Source organism: Nannobrachium achirus (genome assembly GCF_963921795.1).
Source record: "Nannobrachium achirus genome assembly, chromosome: 9".
NCBI lineage: Eukaryota > Metazoa > Chordata > Actinopteri > Myctophiformes > Myctophidae > Nannobrachium > Nannobrachium achirus.
The window spans coordinates 28,563,740-28,583,983 of NC_137818.1; the positions used below are offsets into that span (position 1 = coordinate 28,563,740).

Consider the following 20,244-nt stretch of genomic DNA (forward strand, 5'->3'; position numbering starts at 1 on the left):
AACATATGCATTGAAATACTTCAGTCTCAGTACCCCATCGCTTGTGTTCATTTGATACGGCAGCATGTCTTAAACGACCAAATTGGACAGTGTAGATTGCACAGGAAAGCCGTTGACAGGAAGCCGAGTCCTGTGATATCTACAGTCCTGGGTATTCAACACAATTTTCAACATGGGATCTGAATGGGACATTGTGATTATACCTTTTTGATATTCTGTTTATCCATTTTACAAACATGGCACATGTGTAACATTTATCACCAACCAAGACCTAGCGCTTGACCAACAAGTGATGGGCGGCCACGGCCATAGCTGAATGGTTAGTGAGCCCGCATAGGACTCCGGATGTCCCGGAGGTCCCAGGTATGATTCCAGCTCTCAGCAATGTGTCCCAAGTGTCTCTGAGCAAGACCCCCCTCCCCCCCTGCTCCTCTGACTGAAGTTCCCCCGTGGGATATGATATATAGCTATTATTATTATTATTGATGTTCAATGCTTCTAGCTCCATCCCGATAGTTCCAAAACTATACTACGTTGAGAGCAGGGACCTATACTTACCATGGGAATGATTCCTTCTTGTCCCTCCTCCTGCTTGCCCATCATTGTGTAAGATTTGCCAGATCCTGTCTGTCCGTAAGCGAAGATGCAGACATTGTAGCCTTCAAAGGCATGCTGCAGCATTTCTTTGCCGATGTCATTGAACACACGGTTCTGCGATGCAAAGCACGGGTCCTCCGGCTGTGGGAAAGACATAAATACATAATGAAATATATATATTTATTTAATCTACTCAGGCTGTTTGAAACTCGGTCAGTATATAATTATAACTGCACGGTGTTGTCAGATGTGTGAGACGCTGTTAACCCATTAAGACGCGAGGCTGATTCCACATAATGCCTTCTAAAATCAATGGTTCTCAAGCTTTTTCATACTAAGGACCCCTAATATTCTATGTATTTGGCCATGGACCCCCCCATCTGAAAATGTTGTGTGCCAGGGACACCCAGAAGAGAATATTTGTGTCAATCCTTTTCAAACACATTCACAAATAGAAGATGTACAAGCTCACAGCGCTGCACCAAGTGACGCGCTGTGAGCTTGTATATCTGCTATTTTTGAGAACCACTGTTCAACCTATGTTTTCTAAAAAACGTATGTTGCTTTATATACTGTGTCTCTGTGTGTGTGTGTGTGTGTGTGTGTGTGTGTGTGTGTGTGTGTGTGTGTGTGTGTGTGTGTGTGTGTGTGTGTGTGTGTGTGTATATGTGTATATGTGTATGTATGTATGAATCTAAAATGACACAGATGCTTTCCCGGTGTCAACAGAATCAGAATGTGCAGGCTCACTCACCGTAGTGTGTGACCAGTAGGAGTAGTCGAAGCTGAAGGACTTTGGTGGTTCCTTTGGTTGTTTGGGGTTTTGAATGACTGTTGGGAGAAAAAACAGATACACGTTACCACTAACATTTGGCCACTTCCTTTTATTTCCAGTTTAACCTCAAGCACAGTACAGTGATTTTGTGCCATCATAGGCTTTTCTTGGTTTGATTACTTCAGTTTGAATTACCAGTAAAAGACTCGCTAATCGGGAGATAAGCAACCGTCAGGTCGCATACACAAACTTTAGAAGGCAGTCGTAGCCAATCAGGAGGGAATATGGGAAATGGGACAGATCCATGTTGATGACATGACTTTAGAGATACTGTGTAGCTTTGTGTGATTTTAGGCCAAAATCTGTAGTAGCAGTGTCCAAAAATGTGTTTTGCAAAAATCGGCCTGATGGTGGCGCTAGTGAGATGGTGGCGCTGTGAGAAATGAGGGGTGGAGGTTGTGAGTTGCCATCCAAGGAGTGTGTGTGCAAAGTTTGGCATGGACAGGGGCAACGGTGCCGGATTGACATACGTTGCCAGGATATGACAGCCCATGCATCAATACATTTAGTTCTGGGTACTAATTCGAAGATACCAAATATATTTTAGAAAAGGTTATGTAACCACTGGATTTGTAAATGAGCCCTAAAAAACCTAATATAGTTCTACGTCATGGACAAATCACAACATGTCATTCAAACATGGCTGATAAATATTGTCTTTCAACTTCCTGTGCAATGAATCACAGCACTAACACAGATATATTTGGAATGAAAAGTCACACAGACCATTGACCGAATGCAAGCTACTTTTTTTCCATGAACTGAAAGCCAACTAAGGATGCATGTGTGTGATCACTATCTTCATCCTTGATCTGGGTACTACGGCAGCACTGCTTATTTACCACTTAAACCTTAAGACTGGAGACCCCCAAGGCTCTACACAAACTACTCCTCCACTCCTAGTTTCCCTCTACACCAAATCATAGACAATAGAACAGTGATAGTTAATGGGAAAGCATGTAGCCTTCCCTCCCTGGCCAGCCAGCCATCACCTGTTCTGTCCATGCACATGACATGGTGACGATGACACCACAACATTCCTGCTCTGCCCAGCCGTTCCCTATGGCCACACAGACATTTCTTAATGAACAACAATCTGCAGCCATGTCTGGCATGTCATCCCTTTCAAACATGCTTGCTGGTCCCTCCGACACAGATGTCCGAGCTTTCCACACCAAGAGCAGGCTAAGCCTTTGCGGTTGTATTGGCAAGGGGTGGGGGGGGGAAAGGGGAAAGGAAAGGGGAGACACACGCAGCCAAAGGAATGAATGTACTGTAAGGTCTTTCTAGACTTTAGTTGTCCCCCCCACATACAGTATACAGTACACTCAACACCCATATCCCTTGACAGACTGTGCCCGAGTTGGCTAAAGCTGCCTTGCACTCGGGCCAACTCAAAGAGCTGGCTGGGGCCAGCCAGACAAATGCATACCTCCACCATCAGAGCAGAAGGGGGTGGGGCAGAAGGAGGAGGAGAGGAAGGGTGAGTGGAAAAAAAGTAACAGACATGGCTAGAGTAACGGGCGTGCCCAGGACATAGCAACCATCCAAACAGACCAGCAATAGAAACCGAGGGAAAAACCCCACATCCCAATTTACATTCAGGAATCAAATAGCGGCAATGGCGACTCTGTGAGGGCATTTAGCAGCCTTTTCAGCGCTTTCCAACATACCGTAATCTCTGAATCACATCCTCAAAGCAATAATTAGCTCTTACATATGCAAATGTCCTGCGTCGTCAAAGGGCCAATTAAGAGCAGGTCTGTGTGGCTCCCTCCTTGAGCTAAAGGGGGGGCTTAAGAGCATTTTGCAAAGAGATGTCTCCTTGTAGAGTGAGTGTGTGTGTGTGTGTGTGTGTGTGTGTGTGTGTGTGTGTGTGTGTGTGTGTGTGTGTGTGTGTGTGTGTGTGTGTGTGTGTGTGTGTTCAGAGGATTTCAACGCACTGATCAATAATGCAGCGGATGCGGAGAGCAGGGGATTGCATATCGCCCTCCATGGTTCACATGCTGACAGAGAAGCACAGCGTGTCCTCAGAAACCTGAATGCCAACTGCTCCAGTCTGAATATGTGATGAACATGGCAGCTGCTGCTGCGACGAAATTCTAATCTTGGTAGGGAGCTATAACACAACCTAGCGCAGGTAAAAAACTGTATTTACATGCCCCCCACCCCCACCCCACTCATCCAAGTGGTGCAGCAACTCCATTTTGGGCACTGGAAGAGGAGACAGACACAACGAGAGAAGGGGTTGGGGGGAAGGGGAAGGGGGGGGCTATATAAAGTCCTATTTCCCCTTTGACCTGCCTCTAAACGGGAAACTGGAGCCAGGGGGTGACAGAGGTAGAAATGTAGTACTTATGTTACTAACGCCCTTATTCCCCTTTCCTGGAACAATCCACAGTGGTTATTAATGAGAGAGCAGGGCTGTCCAGGCTCTGTTTCCACTGCCACGAGGAACGCTCAGCAGTAGAACCTGGCTGATGATCAGACAGGTTCCCTGTGCCAGCAGCATAGATGAGGGGCATGAAGGACACTGGTTTGACCATGACAGGGCCAGTTGGCACTTACTGTACAGCATGCCCATGACAAGCTCAACTAACAATAGGAAACAGGGCTACACGCCAATACAGCATGACGAGGGCTTCAACCTTCAATATCTCGGAACTGGGGATGGGGCGATACGTGAGGTTATCGTTTATCGTGATAACGATTGATAATCCTATTGTGGAGATTTAATTTATCGTGATATCGTCCTCTGTCATGCACATGGGATCAATTCACCTTTTATTTGCCGAGCTGCATATCCGGTACCACCAAAACCCTCTAAAATTGGTAAAAGGTACTTATAACATTCATACTTCTCTATCAAATGTCTTTGCCAAAGAATAGCCGATCTACAAGCTCACAATGTGTCGCAAAGCTTGTAGATCTGCTATTTTGGTGCAAATGTTCCGCCCCAGGATAATGGATGTTGGGGATATTTTGATTATCGCGATAGTATTGTAAATTGTCACAATAATCGTGATATGAAATTTTCATATTGTCCCATCTCTACTCGAAGACGAAGGAACTGGGGGTTTAATCTTTATGGGGATAATGTGGGACAGGATGGCGACAAAAAAGCCATCTTCTTAACGTCCTCCACTTCTTGTCCTACTACAGTACATCCCTTTACATGGTCATTCTCAGGATTAAGGAATAATGTCGGAGCATTACGGCTCAAAGTACACACCTGTTGGCTGCCCGTCGTTATGTAGGAACGGAGGTTTATTATTTGACGGCCCTTGTTATATGTCAATCTTGATAAGAGTGTCAACTAAATGTCAATGTAGTGTGAAATGGGACCCTGCGGCTTCGCTATATACTAGCAATCATAGGCATAAAAGGATGGATGGTTGCTGCGCAGGCTGCATCGGTGAATGTGCACACTTCCTTCCATCCGCTCTGTGGTGATTCATGCTCACGACGTGGCATGAACGCATCTGCCCACTCCACCCCAGATAGCTGCCTCCTTGTCCATCTGCTTGTGCGTCATAGGAACAGGTCTTTTATAAGTCTATTAAATATGGAACAAGGACTTTAAAAGTAACGTGAAATTACAAAATGATTGCTTACTGTACGAATCATGATAATAATATTCCATTCCGATTGCCTATGATTTGTCCCAAGTTTGCAGGACAAACTAGAACTGCACTCTGTCGAGGTGCCAACTTGCTCCTTGTGCACAGGTAGGAAATGTATGGCCTATTTGTGCGCCAGCAGAACGCGGCATCACCAGGAATGCTGGTCCCTAATTGACTGTTAAGATGACGTTGCCAGAAATGCTGGTCCCCATTTGGGCTACAGGCTTAAACACACACAGACACCGACATACATACGCAGCCGAATGCAGTACTTGCGCGCTCTGCTGGCGCGCGCTCTGCTGGCGCAAGTAAATAGCACAAAAGAATGTTCAATTGACACACATGTTGCTACACGCCCATTCCCACTAGGCCAAGGAAGAGCTGACCTTTTCAAAATCAGCCTCAAGGTGGCACACTGCTTTCTGTTTACAGTTAAGATATGATTCTATGTGGAATATATTTATTATGTGTTAAAATGGCAAAAGCATCCTTCTGCCTAATGAGCAACGTCGTCACTCTGCCCTTCTCAACCATGGCAACAGGTATGGGACCAGATTCTGGTTGCCATAACAACCTCAACGTGACACAAGGGGGGGGAGGGGGGGAGATGCAGCACATTGCATTCTGTTGTCTCCCGCCTCAGTACCTACTGCACTAATGTCCATGAATTACAGGAAATAATAATTTAAAAATATATATTATTTATTAATTGATAATTCAATTCCAAATCCTCAAAACCTGAAAAAAAGCACACCACTGAATCAAAGCGTTGTTTCTTTGTGATAAACGCAAGAGTAGAATTTGTATAAAACACCCAAATATCTGTACATGAGTGTGTACATGAGTTACTTTTGTTTATTTATTCTAGAGAACATTTATTCTTAGTTGGTTGGTCCTATACCAGGTTCTCTAGCATAAACCTCATTCAGCCATGAGAACAGAATAGAGCTATCAACGACTGACCTTATGGAGATAAGGTCATTATGTTACAACTCCTATCTACCTTTCACTCGAATGGAGGGGGGGGGGGGGAGCTCATTTCAAAATCAGTAGTTTCATTCACTGCTAAACAGAGAGATGCAAGCTGCTGTTCTAGCGTCCTTTGTGGGATGGCAGGTTATGAGGGAGGGGGGATGTCAAATGTCTATCCTTCCCCATCCTCAGCGGTCTGGATGATCAGATCAGCTCCTCTTTCCCAGCCAATAAGGTGCCAGGACTCCCCAGGAGCTCTCCATTTCAAGGCTGGGTGGATACCAGTTAACTAACCACATCCTGCAATCTCAAGAACAACGCACAGCTGGATGTGACTGACAGACATTTTGTGTCCAGGCCTTCATGTGAAAATGGAAAACTATGCCCATAGTAATTGGCTTGTTAGAATGTCTGGGAGCACCAGATGGGGACTAAAAAGCTACCCCCATTCACCTGAGACTAACAGGCAAGTGGGGCCTAAAATGGCTGAAAATGTCTGCCTCTCTTCTCCAATGACCCTCTAAAGTGCTTGCTGTCTAGCTTGAGTCGATCAATAGCTACAACTGAGAGCACTGGTCTACGTCAGAGACTGTGCAAAGATTCATTAAATAAATTGCATATTTAAGAACAAAAGAAAGCGTAGTAAATGCTTGAAATGCTGCAAGGACCCAGACATTCATTGAAATAATATCTTTGCAGCATTGTCATTACCATATGTGCCCCTTTCTGCTAGGCTGAGGAATTTTAATTGCTTCCCTGGGGTCTGTGTGCATATGTGCAGCGGTGTGATGTAACAGTTCACTGTAGGCACCATATATTAATTTCGGTGAATTCTCTCGGTCCCACTACAGATCTATTTTGCCATGCCATGATAACTGCACACACCTACGTCACAGTTTATGCATGACTGGTACAGCAGAACAGGAGCTTAAAGGAGTAGTTCACCCCCAAAATGACTTTTTTTTCTGCTGATTACTAACGCCATGGAGATTTGAGTTCAATAATATCTTTTTGTATTTGTCGCATTCCTAAGACAAAAAAATATATATTATAGTAAATTTACCCCCATTGATTCCGAATGGGGACCCACATGCATTTGGGAACACATCCGGAATCAATGGGGGTACATTTATTGTAATCAAATTATTGTCTTAGGAATGCGACAAAAACTACAAAATATTATTGAACTCAAGTCTCCATGGCGTTAGTAATCAGTAGAACATTTTTCATTTCATGTTACTCCTTTAACATGAACAGATGAGTTTAGCTTCACCCAAGCAACATTAATACCGCTCCTCCATCTCAAAGAGGAAACAGAAAGAGTTTACGGGGCACATTCTGAACAGACACTCTCCACATGTTACATCCAGTATGTCTGGCAAGAGCCTGCATGAAGGCTGGGTTGTCAGGGCCATGCAGCACAGGTGTCGGAGAGTTCTCGCTGGCCGCGCTCAACGCTAAGTGCTAAAAGTAGCGTCTGAGCACTGCTGTGCATCTCGTCAAACAGCTGAGACCGCTGCAGCCAAAACACAGCAAACCCGACATCTCCAAAACAGAAACCGTGGCATGTGGTAATATGGATTACCTCCTTTGGATACAGCACACACATGCACCAAGTGCAGTAAACCCTGCACAGCCCTGGATTCGAGAGCACAACAAAAAACAATAGCTGGAGCCAGGGGGTGAGAAAAAAAAATCTAAAAGAATGGGGGCCACTTCTGCCAAAAGGTAGGGTTAAGAGTTTACTAAGCTTGGGGAGCGGTATTGTGACAGCAGAAACTAATACTCCTAAGCTCACAGGTGTTGACTCAGACCGGGGACAGTGCCCACAGGGAGGGAGGACCAGACGTCAGACTATGACAAAGTTTAATCCTATTAATGTTAACAGCAGTACATACCTATTTCATTAGTTGTGCCATTACTTCAGAGTAATTACTGTAACTCTAGAGTCTAGGGGGAGGCGCCGAATTCCCAACCCTACACGAATTGTCCATTTCTACTCAGAAAGCTGATCACGTCATTTTGCCCTTTCTAACAGGAGAGAGGAGAGAGGGAGGGAGGGGGTAAAGGCACAGGAAGACACCAGAACAATGCATTGAATGCAGGGTAGTGCAGTTGACTACAGAGCCTGCAAAACACATTAGGTAATCTGTTATGACAAGCCTTTATGTGGCCCGTTCCCCTCCATCAAGGACAATGACCCCCTTTCACATGGATGTATCCCTAACCCATTTGATTATTTGATCAAATAATTTAAATACAATTAAATATATAAACCTGGTAAAGCGATCACGCTACCAGGCACAACCAAAGAAAACTGGATTGGATATTATAGGTTAAATCTACATTATGGAAAAAACATTCTTTAAAAAGACAAGTTAAAATCAAAACTTTGTATGAAGGAGCAAGACGGTGAAGTCGGCAGCACAACCCCCCACCTTAAGATAAACCTCTGCACTGTGTCATAAAAAGGGGAAAATCCCAGTTGTCCTACGCCCAGTTGTCCAACGTCCCAGTTGTCCTACTGGGTCCCAGTTGTCCTACTGTAGCCTGGCAGTTCGAAATTGGGCGAAATGTGTGTGCGCGTCCAACGTCCGACTGTAATTATTGTCCACAACATTGCAAGCGGCGCGAAGGCCAGCGGCGCGAGTGCCCGCGAAGAGCGGGCCAGGGCCGCGCGGCCGGCGGAGCGCCGCGCGAGTTACGAAGCCGTGGTGAATGCAATCATTATATTTATGCCCAGGCCGTAAGGCCTGGGCAAGCGCACGATAAACGCATGAATGGGATGAAGATCGCTTGCTTCACAGTCTGTTCGCGGACTAGCCCATACAGCCAGGCTACAGTAGGACAACTGGGACACAGTAGGACAACTGGGACGTTGGACAACTGGGCGTAGGACAACTGGGACTAGCCCCATAAAAAGTCCACCACTTAAAGCTGCACTACGTTGTGTCCTACCCCAGACTTGAACCCAGGTCTCCTGTGCAAGTGCTGAAATGTTTACCGCTGAGCTAACAGAGCCTGTTTGGCTGCTCTTGGGAGAATTATTTTACATTCAGGTCAAATGTTGTGTAAAACTTAGGGATGTGAAAAAAAAATCGGAAATCGACGCGTCGATCGACGCACGCTCACCGCGACTCAAAAAGTACGAGTCGAAAAATCGAAAAATATATATATTTTTTTATTTTTCAAAAGTTTTTCCCCCAAAAAAGGTTTTAATCGTTCAAAAACGTTATAAGCGTTAATGTTTTCCATATGTGAGAGGACCGTGTGTGTGTGTGTGTGTGTGTGTGTGTGTGTGTGTGTGTGTGTGTGTGTCTGTGTCTGTGTCGGAGACGAGTGCATGCCTGCATGTGTTGTGCATTCGCATGCATGCGGCGCTAGTCAGGTCCGCGGACTACTGGTTGAGAAACACTGCTGGACCGGGGCTGCTGTGCGCGTCATAGCAGTGCGCGCTGACTTGCCTGACTGTATCAACTCTATGGACTGGATGCTTTTGTTTACCTCCTGCCTCCGCATGCATGCTTCTTTGCTTGACACGAAAGCTTGCTTGTTAATGGCAGCATCGCCGTCGTGTGCGATGATCGCAAAATACACGTTAATGCGACACACCCGTTGACTCGGTCGGGGAGAGAGTGAGTCAGACACTGCTCCACATTTGATACACTAGCCTGGGGTGCGCTAGCCTGAGCGCCCCCACTACGTTCCATGGACGTTGTAACTCCGCTTCTAGTCTCTAAAGAACAGACTCCATGCTATTATATAGGGCTTTGATGCAAGTTCTGATGGGTGCAGCTGCATACGTTGTGTTGCTTTAAGTAATGCGCCGTTGTGCTCTCCTCTCAGCTGCTGCTTAGCGAAAAAAAAAAGTGAAAAAAGTCGATCGACGCGTCGATTTTCGGCCGCAACGCGTCGAATCGCCAATAATGCGTCGATTAACATCCCTAGTAAAACTAGAAACAGGATTGTGTCAAAGGTTGTGTTCAATAGAAGAGCAGGGAGACCAGAATACAACCACTACTCTACCATGCACATTGGATAAAAAAAGATTTGATTCACTAAATAAAATTACATAATAGAGCTTTAAGCTCCAGAAGCCCAATTTAAAAAAACAATAGAGCTTTAAGCACCAGAAGCCCCATTTAAAAAACAGCAAAGCCAATGATACAAGGTCATGAGTTGCACATGTTCAAAAACAGAACCTTTTTTCTTATTTCTTGCCTACGACAGGCCCAAAATAGGGATGCCAAAGAGGATAATGCAATCTCCAAAGAAGGAAGCTTTTATTTTTTTCTGAGCCAACAATTCATGCCCATAATGGCCTACACCACTGTTTCCCAAACAGTGGGTCACGTGGGTGGGAGCGCTTCGCTGTTACTACGTGTCATCTTTTCGACACCCAACCCAAACCCTTACCCTAACCTCCGTGGGGTGAGTCGCTAACCCTCCCAACGCTCCTTTGTCGAAATGACGGTCGTTCGAAAGAGCAAGATTTCCCTGCGTGGGTCACGGACCAATTTTGATGGGTTAGGGTCCTACCAAAATAAATAAATAGACGATCTACAAGATCACAACGCTGCACAAAGCGACGTGTTGTGAGCTTGTAGATCTGCTATTTTCAATAGTTTTGGGTCCAGGTAAATGTCTAATTTCTCTTTTGGGTCTCGAGCTAAAAGGGTTTGGGAACCACTGGCCTATGATTAGCCCTAATATTATCAGCCCTATATAACAACACTTCCTTTCAGAGATATGTCCCTAGCTATCACAGAGGAGAGGACACAAGGCTAGGTGGAGTTGTCTGTCAATAGTTGGCTCCAAACCACTGGGAAAGGTTGCAGCGGCCTGGCCTGCTGGCCAGCTGCTCCATCCGTGTTGTACACTGTCTATTTATACAGCCGCAGCAGATGGCAGCTGGCGCTTCACATGCCGACAGACTGTCAGTGACAGGAAGGAATGGGCAGATTTCAGCCGCACAACCTTTCCGCCACACTCCTTGCCTGGCCGAGCGCTGCTCCCGGGCTTTGGGACATTTTGATAGCTAGCTAGCAAACCGAGTGACCCCTGATATTAGCCGTTTACGCAGCCTCGCCGCTGGCCAGGACAACGGGGGCCACAGAGAGGCTTCTAGAAGCTATACCAGACAGAGAGAGAGAACATGCTAAGCCAGCAGGGCTCCATTCACAAGCTAAACAAACACAGCACTACAACAAAGAGAGGGGGATATTAGGCTGTCTCTCAGGTGTTGACACGGAGAGTTAAAAGCCTGCATGGCACAAGACTGAAAGGAAATTAGAGCTGAAAGTGAAATGATAACAAAACTCTGAATGACAATTTGATCAAATCCGGGGGCCTTTACTGTATGTATGTAGTATGTTTTACTGTATGTATGTAGTATGTTTTACTGTATGTATGTGTGTGTGTGTGTGTGTGTGTGTGTGTGTGTGTGTGTGTGTGTGTGTGTGTGTGTGTGTGTGTGTGTGTGTGTGTGTGTGTGTCCTATGAACTTGTTTGTCATTTTCACATCAACAAAACATTCACAAAATGATAACAGAACATTCACAAAATGATAAAAGATCCTTTAAGTCGGTCTAACATGGCAGAGATTTCAGCTTCACAGCCATGGAAGAGGCAGAACTCCTTCTTCTTCACTCTGCGCATCAAAATGTCACAGATCATTCAAAACACATCCAATGTGACAAAAGGGAGCCTGAGAGCTAGTTGTGCTTCCATAGCATCACAGGGCAATTCCCAGCTTTAAAATAACACTGTGTTATCTGAACTCAAAGTTGCCATGACATGCAGAAGCTGTTCACAAAAGCACTATGCAAGAGATTTTAAATGAATGAAATGGAAGGAATATGTCATAGTGTGTTTGAGCCGAATACTATTAAAAAGGTATGTATAATCTTTCAGAAAAGCTAAACAGAGAAAAACACAACAATTTAACACTACGCAGCCACTGGAGAGATGTGAACTTCAGCAGCTGTTTAACTCCACTATAGCCAGCACTTAAAACTAGATCCTTGTCCTGGAAAGCTTTTCCAGGCATGAGCCAAAAGCCAATGCAGGATAAATTGTCCATCAACACAAGTGCCAGGCTGAGGCAAGAGATCCCATTCCTAAAATGAAGTTGGGCAGGAGCCCAGTGCCATAGAACTGTGTGGTATCTTCAGTACAGTAGATCACAGTTTGTATTCAAGTAAAAGCCATGAAAGGGAATATGATGTTAAAGTTTGGCTCTCTAAATAAAAAAGAAAAGAAAACTACAATAAAGAAAGAAATTCAATAAAATCTAAGTGGAACGACACAGATTCTACATACAGTAGGCCAGTCTTGGGAATAACTGCCATTTAAATAATTCAAGTTTAAACTTGGAAAACATAAGATAAAAACCCATCCAAAACCCACCCTCCACACAGCATAGTATAAATCCATATGACCTCGGCAGAATGGCTGGACGTGGGCAACAGTGGAGACAACAAGGGAGGAAACAGCCCCCAACATTCACTTCTCACAATAGGCACCCATTTTACTGAGTAGTGACCTGGATTTCCTCAACTAACCTACGTTCAGAAACCATAGCCTCTCTTTAAGTGCCCACTTGCTTTATGTAAACACTAGTAAGCCTTGTAGACATGAGACAAACCCATACTAATACTTGGACATTTAATATGAATGTTGTGATAGAGACAACTAGGGGTATAACCGTTAAATAAAACTAATTTAGTTTGATCAAATTCATTTATTTCATTGATTGATTATTGCGACTGAAGGTTGCAGTTTAGTATGTGAAACGGCACATGCTGACTCCGTCTGGACGTCTACACCTTTTTGACGGTCTATGGGTTTGCCCCTCTGACATCATGCTCTGACATCACTGTGATGTCAGGGGAACCACTCTAACAGAATGGGTTTGCTGCTCTGACATCACGCTCTGGCTTCACTGTGATGTCACACTAACAGAATCCCTGATGTCATCAATATTAAGCCCATATCTAACAGGACATCATATAGGAATCAATGCCCATATCTGGAGGCCACATCAGCCACATACCACACTAACAGAATCCACAGATGGCCAAGACAACCCATATCTGTGTGGCTGGTTCTACAGACATGTATGGGCATAAAAGCGTATGATGTCAGATGTCAGAGACATCACAGGACTTTCACATAAAGAATAACTGAGTAAGCATGTTTGGGCTCTCACAGCATCTCCATATACAGTACATGGATCTCCATATGGGTAACTGGTCCGATATACATCACTGGCCAGATGGCCAAGACATGTCTCCCTGAGGCGTCTTACTATATATATATATAGATATAGATAGAGATAGAGATAGAGATATAGATATAGATAGAGAGAGATATTACAGTTAATTTAATACAATAATCAAACCCTATTTTGGGCATGCCGTAATAGGTAAAACATCAAAAAAGATATCCAATCTACAAACTCACAACACATTTGTGAGCTTGTAGATCGGCTATCTTTGCTATAATTGCTGGTTCTTGATTATTCTATTAACCAAAAATGACTAACACCTTTAATCGAGCATCTTCTCTGCAGTAAAGTGAAACTGTGTGTGTTCGTGTGTATGTGTGAGTGTGTGTGTCAGTGAGTTACACATGCATGCTTGCTGAGCGTGCGTGCGTGCGTGCGTGTGCAGGTGTGTCTGTGTCTCCTCTCAATTAGCTGCAGGGTATTAACACAGCACAGCAGCATGAGACAGAGGTTTCAAGGAGCCAACCAGAGGGAGGGAACACTCATCCAACTTATTAATTAAGGATTCAAAAATAATAGTCCCTTTTCCCCACCATGCTTCATGAATAATACAAAGTGAGCACAGTGCCCAACACCATGCAGCTCGTGCCTGGACTACAGAGGGCTAGCAGCTAACTACTGAATTCAGCCTGTGAGAGGAAATGAAACAAGGTCTGGAAGGAGAGCTGTGTTGGTCTGAGTGAAAACAAAAACGGACACAAAACGAAAAAAAAAAAAAAACTGCATTCACTTTATTTTCAATGGGAAAGTCCAGCCATTTTAGCCCACTGAGGGTAACGAGCCAAAGTGCAGAGAAGGAAGAAGGAAGCCAGGAACGCGATGACCTCAGAACAAGCGCACCATTATCTTCCTTTAGTCGCTGCTTGCATCATCAAGTCAGAGATGCGTGGAGATGGATGTGGGCTGCAGCCTGCTGCTGTGAGCACAGCCTGATTTAAAGCAACAGAGGAAATATACACTGGACCCATATTGGTCTCTGTGTTGGAAACAAGAGTAGGTTTGCAACTATTGATTATTTTCTCAGCAGAATATTCAATTATTTCTCAAATTAAATGAATAACCGAGAAGCCCGTTATTTGTTTGTGGTTTTACTTTTCTAAGTATTCCAAATAAAATGTTATAATCTATGAAATGTCCTTTATTGTAAAACAGTGTCGCACAAAAATAGCCAATGTACAAGCTAGGTAAGCTTGTAGCGTGTAGTCTGGAACTACACCTCCCAAAATCCGAGTAATGGAACTTGTCATTTACTGTACATTCACGAAAATATATTTTAAAATGTAATTTAGCAGCAAGCTAAATATGCTTAGATGATCTTTATTGATATTGGGATAAATATGCGCAATGCTAAAAATGAAAGGAGGCTTCACTTCCGCTTTATCCCATACACATCATCAGTCTTCCGTTGCCCCAGAATGTATAACAGGACTAGCATTTGCAAATTGCAGGAGTCAACAGTCTGGCCACGCGAGACTAGTAGAATGGCTACTGTAACTGCAGTATTTTTGAAAATGTTTAAAAATAATAAGGAATAAAGAATTTCACATTTTCGCCCGATCATTTTATTGGAATTGTTATAATTCCTTCAATCGATCAGTTTGAGTAACTGTTGCACCCATAAACAAGAGTATATATCACATCTTACTGTACATCCATTGGTACCTACTAGACAACACAATATAACGTATGACCTCAATGAGCAAGATGTACAGTCAGACACCTTATCAATATTGCATGTCTTCCCCTTCCATAAGTTGCATAGGATCCTGACACTCAAAAGGAAGTCATACCACAATGTTCCTATATACAGTAGGTGCCTAAATGTGGATTCATTCTGTAGCATTTTCAATCTCACTGCTGAAATTCAGTTTTGGAGCAACCACATGGCTAAGCCATGCATTTCCTATCATTCAAATTACACAGGCAACAAAGCGAGGTTAACGCAGCCACAAATGAACAGATGTGGAGACACACACACTAACAGAAACTCCATTTACTGGGATTCTTCCATCTAAAAATTATGAGTTATGAATATGATTAATATCTTAAACGTTTGGTGGAGATGGCTGAAGGCTATGTTGTCACTCCCCTCTGTCCGTGTGTGTGTGTGTGTGTGTGTGTGTGTGTGTGTGTGTGTGTGTGTGTGTGTGTGTGTGTGTCTGTCGGCCCGTTTTTCTGTGAACAGCTAATCTCAGACACCATTGGACCACAAGGGCTCAAATCATGAACGTCAGCGTCTGATTGCCGTGAAACAGTCCCACTATGTCAAGAAAGAAATGCCACCATAAAGTTTTCAAATCAGCCTCATGATGGCTCTATAACAGGCTGATTCACATTTTGTTCTTTAACTCTTGAACCATCGGTCATCCAATCAAAATAATTTTCCCCTGGATTCCTTGGGTGATAACAACATGACACTACCACGCCCATTTCCGCCTCTCGAGATTTTTCCGCCATTTCTTTGTAAAACACTTTTTTCTACTACTCCAAGATTTTGTCCAAAACTCTCCTAAATTGGTACACATTATCTCTGGTGTCATGTGATCAAGATGTACAAGGCTATGACTGCCTTCCAAAGTTTTGCAGTCCCTGGGTAGGCAACCCGGCCTGGTGGAGACCTGTGGTCCAAGGAGCACCCTTCTCTCACGCTGGGCCAGACCTAGCTGGATAAGTGTCTAAACGAAAGTGCCGGGATTAGGCGGAAGTACCGCCCAAGGAAATTGTGTTGACGCTTTACAAACCTATTGACATTCTCCGTGAATGAAACAAGTGTTGTCATTGGTCAAAAAATATAGTTTCTGTGGAAATACTTGGAAGTTACAATACAATGGAAGTTCCCGACCCTATAGACACTCTCTGCATTAGGTTGTGACCAGGCTTTTCACTTCGCAGATGAGTAAGGCTGGGAACGAGGCTACCTTTCTAGTTAACGTTGTATTGTTGTACCTTCTTAGGTGGGGCCGGGAACAGTTAATAAAGGAGTTGTGGGCTCAACACTGGCCTTTCACTTGAGTAATATTAATAACCCAAATGGATAGTGTTGTCTGCCAGGAGGCAGATACTGTAATCTAAATACATGTCTCTAGGATCAGATCCCAATGTGCATCCATCTGCTGTAAGGGACACTGGACAGTGCTTCCAATACACACACAAGAGGACAATGAAAAAGATACAACAGTTTCATCTTTTTCCCCCTTTAGCAAAGCTGTGTATATATTTCACGGATTTCTAAGCCTTGAACGGTGTGACTGAAATCCCATCACTCCTGGCTGGCCGCGCGGCTGTGTGCACTGTGCAGTGCGATGCCCCCCCAATCACGCTCTCCTGCACGTGACTTATGCTTGTGCACGACTTACACGTCTCTGACGCTACATTATTCACCCTCCCTCTCCTATTATCATATCTACTCTCCTCTCCCCTCGTATCCCTCATCTTTGGCAGAGAGGTGCACACAGTCTTGTGTATATACACACATATATGCAAACTAACTCTATTACCTGAAGGAACTGATAGTGAGCTAAAAATACAGAGGGCCCATGTAAAATATAGGAGAATATCTCACTATAATGTGGGGTGATGCATGTTTTTAAGATGCAAACTAAGAGCTTCATCACAACTGTCAAAATATCAAAAAGACTACAGACAAAGGCAATATAATACTATGTAAATCTCAAGGAGGTGCATCATTAATCAAGGCTGCAGAATACATTTCATATTTGTGTAAACTGTAAGCTTGGCATAGTTTCACAGGGATTTGTGTAGGTTTTGTTCACCAGGTGCACACACGGACGGTACAATCCTTAAAGGTAATGAAATCCACCTGTTTCGCAGAACTCTACATATTTTCATTATTTCCGTCTCATGTCTTGCCAATCCCTGAGCACTGTGGTGAATTACCTGCCAAGCGCTTCGCCAGGCAGGCCAGGCACACTGTCTACCTTGTGATTGTTGTGTCAACAGTTACCTACTACGTTTGAAGTATGCGAGTGCAGATACTAGGGTAATTGGTCAACTTTGGATTCTATGAGCTCATTTTAAATTAAGCTAGACCTATGCGATCTCAAATCTTTCACATACCAAGCATGCCTATCACTGGATTGATGCTGTTGTGAAAGCAATCCAAAGTGAAGCAATGTCATAACAAAACTCTGCATATCTTGAGTATTGGCTTCCCGCATATGTGTAAACTGAAACTAAATGGAGAGGGTGGTGAAAGGTCAACACAAGTGAGGAGTGTGAAAGCCACAAGGGGTGTGTGGTCAGCTAGAGAGCAAAAACAGCAATGTACGAGAGCATTTATCACTTTACCCTTCTGACCTCCGCCTGGGCAAGTGAATTCCAGGACATACTCGATTACTGGTACAGTAAAATAGAATCCAAATGTGGACAAGTAGAACCAACATTTGTACACTCTCATAGTTAAAATAACGGCTGGACTACACCAGAAAATGTGCACGTATAAGTGCGCTGTCTGTGCGTGTGCGAAAAGCCCCTGGCTACACCAAGGAGGGAGTATGTGCGGGAGACCATGGGAGTTTGTGTACAAAACGCATACGCGGCACGCACAAAATAGAACCAAACCTATTTTTAGGAAATGCGTATCCGTGGTTCGCGCTATCCGTGTGCCTGGTGTAGCCGGCTGAATTGATATATATTGGATCTTTCCAAAACGTGCATACACGCGCACGCCCCGCGTACGCACTGACGCGCGTAAAAAGGCTTGGTGTAGCCCGGCCGTAACACTCATGGTGTTACAGTATGCAGAGTAGGGCTGCTCAATTAAGACTGAGGTCCCCAGAGCTCTATACTTGGTCCACTCCTTTTTTTACGGTACACCAAATCTCTTTACAGGAGGGGAAAAGGTTGCCCCAGTTGCCCACAGACAGACAGTCAGAAGATACCGTAGATAATATACATACACATACTGTGTACACACAGACAGACAGACACACACACACACATCTTTGTTAAGCTTCTGCATCCGACTTCAGTTGGATAAACGGTTGACTGTGTACAGTGTTTCATTGAAACAGAGTGCAAATGGGATCATGAGACCATGTGCGCATCACCTCACTCCTGTACCGCAGAAATTATCCCAAATCATGTGCTTCTCGTCAACATACACAGAATAACACTTTGAAATTCAGGTGATAGAACAGCTGATAGTATCAGCAGACCACCTCATGTTATAAATAGTTTGCAGACAAATAAGTAAACAACAGCACATGGACCGAATTGTGTCTTGACCTAAATTCACAAGATCTAATTCATCCCATCCTAACAACTATCCTGACCATCCCAGTTAAGTAATAATAAATAAATAAAATAAGCCTCCCATGCAACGCCGAGACCAAAGCTTGACATCATGTCGGTCAGTGAGGAATCCAACTCTTTGATGATCAACTAGCGTGTGCATGTCAGGCTCCAAAACAATCACAAGCATGATGATTAGTCGGTGAGGAATGCGACACCCTGAGTGTGTATGGCTTGGCGTAACTACGGGTCAGCGGGATTACAGCGGACAGGGCGTGGCAACCTGAGGCATGCAGGAGGATTACTGGTCTTAATCAGGTCAATCAGCCCTGTCTGTCTGCACAGAGTTCAATGGTAAGAAGATGACCTTCCATGTGCAAAACCCCTGCTCACAATCTGCCTTGGTCTTACCCTGTCAGTTCACTCTTCATTGAGACCCTCAACCATTACCCCACACATACAATCATGGAGGGGGGAGCGTATCTAATTTATGTTCCCCAGGTTCTATGTTCCCCACAATAACCCTTAGGTAAGCGGGGAACATCAGGATGACTATACCTATGAGGTAGCCAGGTGTGTGCATGTTGTGCAATCTGACGATTATAGGAAGGAGGTCTGTTTGTTTACAGAAACAGTCGCAAAACTAAAATCCTAACCGGGGCCGACCATCACCGTGAAAAAGAGCGGCTCTCTGCCTTTTCGGCGTTATTTGCACCTTATTCAGAGATACAGACGTTTTTGTTACAGCATATAATAGGAGTCAATGGAGAATAGACGCTCCACGTTGCTTCTGGGCGCGTTGCGTCATGACGTATGCATTTTTTTCTTTCACCAGCACCCATAGCAAGCATCTGTTTACCTGGTTACCATGGTAACCCTTAACTCGTCTGTGGACGAGCTTGGCTCAGGGAGGCACCTATTGTGTTAAGGTTCATTATTGGTCATGATGACTTGGGGGGAACAAACTTCCCTTCACTTTTGCATACATGCTCAGGCCTTCTAAAGTGAAATTGAAATAAAAATATATTTTAATATGGTTAAATGCCATTTTTTATATCAATACTAGAGCCCAACCAATGCCCCATTTTGTGGGGTTCGATTGCGATCCCGTTTTTTGAGTGTCCTAGACCCACGATTACAATCTTGGGGGAAAAAAAAGAGTACGAAGAAAGGGAAAGAAATGTGATTGAATATGATTAAAGTTTTTGAATTCAAATCTTAATTTGAATCGACCTCAGGTCTAAAGGTTCAAAATTGGGACAAGTTGGCTGCGTGTGTGTGCCCATACCGTCATCAAAAAGGTCAAATAAAACATGATTAACTAGAAAGGTGCGCTCCTCAGATCTCCGCCAGACCAGGTTGTGCAAAATGACACAACAGGACATACATCAGAGGACCAACTAAATCTTCTCTTTACGGTAGTCATCAGCCTCATCGGGCTGTACATACATGAGTAACTGCTCAGAACACAACACATGGGTTAGTTACATAACCAGCCTGTGCACACACACATCAGGGTCCTAATGAAGGCTGGCTTTTGAAGTCGTGGGGTTCTCTCACATTTGGAGGAGCAGTACTGCTAACGCAACAGCCCAGCTTTAATTGCATTTGCTGTGGTATGTCTGAGGGTGTCTGCTGAAAGAGGCCTTTAGTTATTTTCCAAGCCTGTTCTTGGA

General features: G+C 44.2%; 1 protein-coding gene across 2 annotated transcripts in view; it reads right to left on the bottom strand.

The window, feature by feature from the left end:
* Nucleotides 1–20,244, bottom strand: part of kif1b (kinesin family member 1B) — a gene marked incomplete at its 3' end in the record, with an annotated part of 98,752 nt that overhangs the window by 73,471 nt on the left and 5,037 nt on the right. For both annotated transcript variants that reach the window (XM_080733810.1, XM_080733811.1), the window contains exons 3-4: nucleotides 1,352–1,428; nucleotides 559–738 (exon numbers count right to left, since the gene is read on the bottom strand). In XM_080733810.1, coding sequence (XP_080589936.1) covers nucleotides 559–738; nucleotides 1,352–1,428 — 257 coding nt within the window. The remainder of the gene's footprint in view (nucleotides 1–558; nucleotides 739–1,351; nucleotides 1,429–20,244) is intronic.